We start from the raw sequence: 6,000 nt of genomic DNA, 5'->3' as shown, positions 1-6,000 counted from the left end.
CCCCTTTTCAAAAAGTGTAAAAAATGTTGTCAATTGTAAGACAAATATGTTAAAACCATTCCTTGTATGCAAGATTCCCTCAAATGTTGTCTCAATGCTACTGTGTGTGTTAGAGTCCTGTGTCAAGAACTGCAATTCTTTTTCCAACTGAATCAGTTGCCCATCGGGCTGCAAGTTTTTCCTGATATAATCTAAAGGCCCCATGTCTAGGGGTTTCTTTCCTTGAGTCACTAACTTCTCAGACCTTCATAATGGGGGAAAATACTCTTCTCTATAGGGTTACCACTCCACTTCTCCCTCAGTTACCATAAGACCAATCCTGTTCTATAGTCTGAAAATTACCATCATCCATTTCATCATTGTTACCCCTAAATAGCAAGTGTTCAAGGAATTATTCCTTTTTAAGAAAGAATATGCAACACTTTGATCATTATTCCCAATTTCTTATATTTTCTCAACATTAAATTCACATTTTTTATAATCTCTGGAAAATATATTTGAAAACATGTTTACAATTTTCAAATAGTAGGTCCTTGTGTATACTGTTTAATTTGTCAATTTCAATTAGTACATTTGTGTGTTTAGTGCACCAAATAAACTCCATCAGTTCCAAACTCTGCCTATTAAATAAACTGAAAAAAATCTGAACTCAGTTAATCACCATAAAAACTACTGAGGAATATATGTTCAACCTTAAAGGCACAATATTTTTACTAATACATTTAAAGTAACTGTTCTCCATTTGTAATTTTTTTTGACTTTCAATAATTTTCCTTCAAAATCATAAATATAGTTGTTTAAACTGGAGTAATAGTTCTAAGTGAAGGTGCCCAAACTTCTTTTCAATCCATGAACATCAGAATAATGAAGAAAAAAAAGAAAGACTTGTTAACCCAACTTTTCAAATCAATAATGAAGAAAAAAAAGAAAGACTTGTTAACCCAACTTTTCAAATCAAACTCATTGTGCCTTTGACGGACTGTTGTCTGTGGTTACTGTTATTAGAAAAAAATCGTATCCTGTCTACAGTAATGGAATCTTCCCTATTAAGAACCATGACAGACTCCTCAGTTATACAATGCAGTTTATTGTTACAAGTGTCTTAAAATACTGTTGTTCAAAGTCTCTGTCTCCAGAGAAGGAAAACAGCTAAGTTTTCAAAACATCTTTTTCTATTAGGCATAGTAGCCATTTTCTTTTTTTATGCTTGTGCTAGAAAGTCCATGACCAATGGGATTCATGTCATGCTTCTCCATATATCCAGAGAAATCACTGTTCAAACCACTATCAGGTGTAGCGCCATTGGTGGATTTCTCGGTACGCTCCTTCCTGTAGCATGCCATATTTTCAGATGCCTCTCCGATTATCCCATTTGGCACCTACCTGAAGGGGGATGCTTCAAATGATTCAGTATGATTAAGTACTTGCGTCATCAATTCCAGAAGTTGGGACAATTCTGCTTATATATTAGTCCATTCTACTATCGAAAGCATATCGTGATGCAAATAAATCCTGGGAACTTTCCATAACTGCAGTGCAAACACGATCACAACCGAACTAAGTATAGCTGCCCCTCAAAAATACAACTTATAACTGGACAACAGTGGTCTGCACCGAGGAAACAACTAAGAACCAGGTGAAAGTACCCCAGAGACAGACAGAAAAAGACAGGAGTAGAATACCAATGATTGTATTTAGAAGAAAACCCTGACAAGGGAAGAGAGGCCTAACTAGTTGACAAGTTTAAAAATGATTTCAACATTACCAAAAATCTACTATAAAGGCAAAGGGAGGAAAGGGATAAAGAAAAAAAAAAAACACAAATAAGGAGATAAAAGAATCCTATTTAACCCCCTAGCTCAACAGCAGAAAATCCGTGTCCAAACAATGTGACAGCAAACAAGTTCTTAGGTATGTCAGGATGGTGGGGCACTGTGGTTAAAGGGAGGAGCTCAAGAGCTGGATCCACGAGTCTAGTGTAAGCAGCTGTGTCAGATACAAGACCCATCAGTTTAGGAATTAATGAAAGAAAATAACATCAGATTATATTTTACCTAAAGACGCACCTGTAGCTATGCTGTCCTCATGATTCTACTGGCAAGTGCATTTTCATTAGGTACTTGCTTTACACAACACATTGTGCTCATGATGGCTTTCTTGACATATAGACTGTTAAAACTGTATTGCATTGAATTATTTCTTGCAGTAGATTGGGTATAAATTACCAGCATGGTATTAGTTGTGAAGCAGAGAAGATAAGTATATTGCAAAGTGTCTTAGTAAGGGGAAGACTTAAAATATTACTACTAAAAATGTTATTGCAAAACTGCTAAGTAATTGCTAGACATTTTTTCTCTGTCCCCAATCCTCTCATACTAGCAATTGCTTCTTAAATTCACTGGATCTTGATTGATTTCTCTACCAATTACGTTAAATTTCATCCACTCTTGTCCCAGCCTTTTCATTTATACTAGCATCTCATGACCACAGCACTGAATGACCTTTTGCTTTTTCCTACAATGACTGCTAATCTGAGGTATAGGTTTGTCAGGTGGATGTTTATGACTTAAGAAGCACTGTGAAGGTCTATCAGGCTGCATATAAACTGACTTCTGTAAATGGAGCATGCAGTTGAAAGACTAAGGTCAATAGTAGATTTAAGAATTACAAACAGGTCAAAATATGGAGAGAGGTTGGAAGAGAGGAGAGGGGAAAGGGTGTTTGATTTGTGCCAGGTATCAGCTACAGAAGTGGATGAAGTGCCTGGAGGAGAATTAAGACCAGAAGCATGTAAAGAGGGAGAGACCGGGGTAGGAGTTTGAAGTTCAGAATGACAGCATGGCAACTGAGAAAGTTTGAACAGAAGTTAGGAAGGCAGGAAGAGGGTGGAGCAAGGAAATGTCTGTCAATTACTTACCAGTTCTGCAATAATTTTTTAAGTAGAAAAACCTAACTAGCCAAGAGACATTTTAAAGAATTATACAGAAATAAAAAACAGCAGGAATGTGGTCAGTTAAGTATTATTACTGACCTACTGTCGTGGCTCTCAGTCAAGGTACCTTCTCTGTTAGTCTGCACATCCTTATGCCTCTGTGGGTTTGTGCCACATGCTCCAGTTTCCACCAGCATCTCAAAAATGTGTCATAGGTGCAACAGCATTCCTTCATTCTGGCAGCAGTGTGCATGCTCTGTGAAAAGGAGTTTGTGCGAGGTGAAAGAGGATGGTATCTCATTCAGGATTAGTTCCTCTGTAGTGTACCCAATGAGTGCCGGGACATAATCCATTTTGAGATTATTTGGCAGCTTGTTTAAATGTGTAATCAGAAGTGGTACAGTGGTTAAAGTGTATGCCTTTCAAGCACAAGGTTTGATTCTCACCACTGGAAAGAGCTTTACAGACTGATGATGTATATTTTATAGGCAGGGTGGCCTAATGGTTAAGGTGTTTGCCTTACAAACACAAGGTACAGGGGTTTAAGTCTCACAAGGGATAACTGGCTAGGCTTAAAATGGCTCACAAGGGCAGTTAGCCTAGGACGAACCTATGAATGAATAAATGTATAAACAACAGAGGAAAAGTGACTGCTCCAACAAGACTCCAATTAGCCCCTACTCTCCTTGACAGCACAGAATGAGGTGGCTTCACCTAAGTTAGCCCCTCAAGACCTAGAGTGCCAGACCCCCATCATAAGTGCCACAGCAGAAGAAAAAAACTGGGAACAATGTCTGCTGCTTGCACAAGGCTTTACTATTTTTAGTTCCTACTATACATGTGCAATATGGTCTTGAGTGGCATATAAAGAGCTTCTGTGAGGGATGTTTTCTCTTTCCATGAGTGATGTCCCCTAGAGCCCATAGCATCCCTTAGACTGATACAAATGTCATTCTTCCATTCACTGCTGGAGAATCCAATATTAGGAAGCACCACAAATCATGCACTCTGCTTTATATATCTGAAACACTGGAGCAGCAAGAACATAAGCAACAAGCACATTAACTTATCTTGCGACATTCCCCTACTGAATAACCTCACTGAACAAGACAGAATGAGAACAGCAACAAAACAGCGAGAGGTTAAAAAGCACGTCAGCTACAGTGGGCCCTCATTTTTTCCTTTTGGTCGTCACCTCCAGCCCTGATCTGTCACATTTCCCGCTATAACCCTACTGATTTCTTCAACCAAAAGCCACAGGATCCTTCCAAAGCACTTTCAGCAGGTAGGCCTTTTCTCAAGAAAGATGCATTTATAGGCAGCAATGAATTAAGGGGACATCATAGTGAAAATAGGGTAAGGAATATATTAGTTAAAGAGGAAACTTGTAAGATGCAGAACTGTAATTCCCCAGGTGGACCTGCTTGCAATGATTCAATGTGCATTTACATTACATTCCTGTACGTTTGGCTACTATGCTTCTGCTCCATTCCTAAATTCCCTCATTTGCTGCCATGAGAACTGTCTTCTCCTCTTCATCTCAATACTGTACTGTCTGGGTTACGCCTGTAAGTGGACATTGTTTGGTCAGTGTTCTACCCTGGTAAACACATTTAAATCAATAAACAAAATTTACTGAAGCTTCTGTTCAGAGTCTGACTGTAATGACACATCATCGGCTTAAAACAGATTTGTTGATCTGTCCATTCGGACCGGTTTGCTAGAATTGAAAGCATACTATTTCCGAAACATTTTATCTTACAATACTAACAAGCCAAGAAAACCCTTCTCTGTTGAAGATCGGCAGCATGATTATGATTACATTTTATACTGCTTGGCCAACCAAGCAAACTTATCACAACATCTAGTATAAAATTTCAGCTAGCGATGGCGACACCATTTCCACCACAACCAAATAACTGATAGGAGTTAAAACTCGAATGTGGGGACTGCTTAACAAATAATTAAATCATGTTGAAGAAAGCACATCATTCTTTTGTAGTAGGCATCAGTAGAGCAGTTGGAATTCCACAGTTCCCCAAATCCTACAAAGAATGGCATATTTATCTGCAATAGGATAAATATGAAAGAAAAATTGCAGTCAACATGCATTAGACAGAGTGACTGGTCTCTTTAGAAAAGATGGTTCAGACGGGTAGGTAAAGAGAGTAGTAGTAAGCCAGAGAAGAAAGAAAAATACAGCAAAAATTGCGGAAAACATGGGATAGAAACCATTAGGGGAAAGGGCAGTAGTAGAAGGGGCTGGCTGCCAAAAACAGACGGACCTGACTGCTTAAATCGTTTTAACGAAATGCAACATCAAGTCTCATTCGGTCATACAAAAACATTTATTTACTTGTAGAAGAAAGGATGAAGTTCCTTTAAGTAACATACTATGAAATAAAATTACAGGAAAATGGCACAAACATTCCTTGGTAGAAATGCAATAAGTGTGACATGAAACTTTTCAGTGACTGTAGCTAGCTTGGCTATGCCACCTGACTGCAAAACGTTTTAATACACGTGCAGACACAGCTAAGCAAAGACGAAAAGCAACATACTGCTTTTGCGCACACAATCTACTTAGCAGTGCAAAATCGTGGTACTAAATACCAATTATTTTGGACAGCACTCAAGCTGTACTACATAAAAGCCTTCTTCACTGTACCCAGCATATTTCCAAATCATTTAATCACTGCACTCCCAAGTACTACGCTACACTCAGTGAAGGCACAAAAATGAATACATAAAGTTCAACAATAAATAAAACAAGGCTGCCGGAATAAGACACAGTAATCTAGTTTTCTTTTTAACTGTTTATTTAAATTAACCAAGTTCTCATCCCGAAGATCTTCATCAGAACGTCCTACAAAAGAAAGAACAGCTTGTTAATAAACCTGCTTTGTGGTTGAGAATCACAATGTTACTGTAATTTCAGGCTGCAATAGACGCTGTTAACAGCATCGGAGAACAACAGTATTCACAGTATGACATCATGAGCTAAACAAGTTACCTGCTACCCTTGCCAGGACAGCTACGTCAATCACACTTTTAGTAATGGTGTGGTT

General features: G+C 38.3%; 1 protein-coding gene across 1 annotated transcript in view; it reads right to left on the bottom strand.

Annotated features, from left to right (window-relative positions):
* Positions 1-5,733: 5,733 nt before the first annotated feature.
* RPS21 (ribosomal protein S21) overlaps positions 5,734-6,000 on the bottom strand; it is a 42,699-nt gene continuing 42,432 nt past the window's right edge. Inside the window, exon 6 of the mRNA XM_044090410.1 lies at positions 5,734-5,798. Coding sequence (XP_043946345.1) covers positions 5,789-5,798 — 10 coding nt within the window. The 3' untranslated portion in view covers positions 5,734-5,788. The remainder of the gene's footprint in view (positions 5,799-6,000) is intronic.

The sequence above is a fragment of the Protopterus annectens genome, chromosome 12.part0 (genome assembly GCF_019279795.1).
Source record: "Protopterus annectens isolate FY-2018-M chromosome 12.part0, PAN1.0, whole genome shotgun sequence".
Classification (NCBI taxonomy): Eukaryota; Metazoa; Chordata; order Ceratodontiformes; family Protopteridae; genus Protopterus; species Protopterus annectens.
The sequence above is the reverse complement of the archived record's forward strand: the minus strand, read 5'-3'. Positions and strand labels throughout refer to the sequence as shown.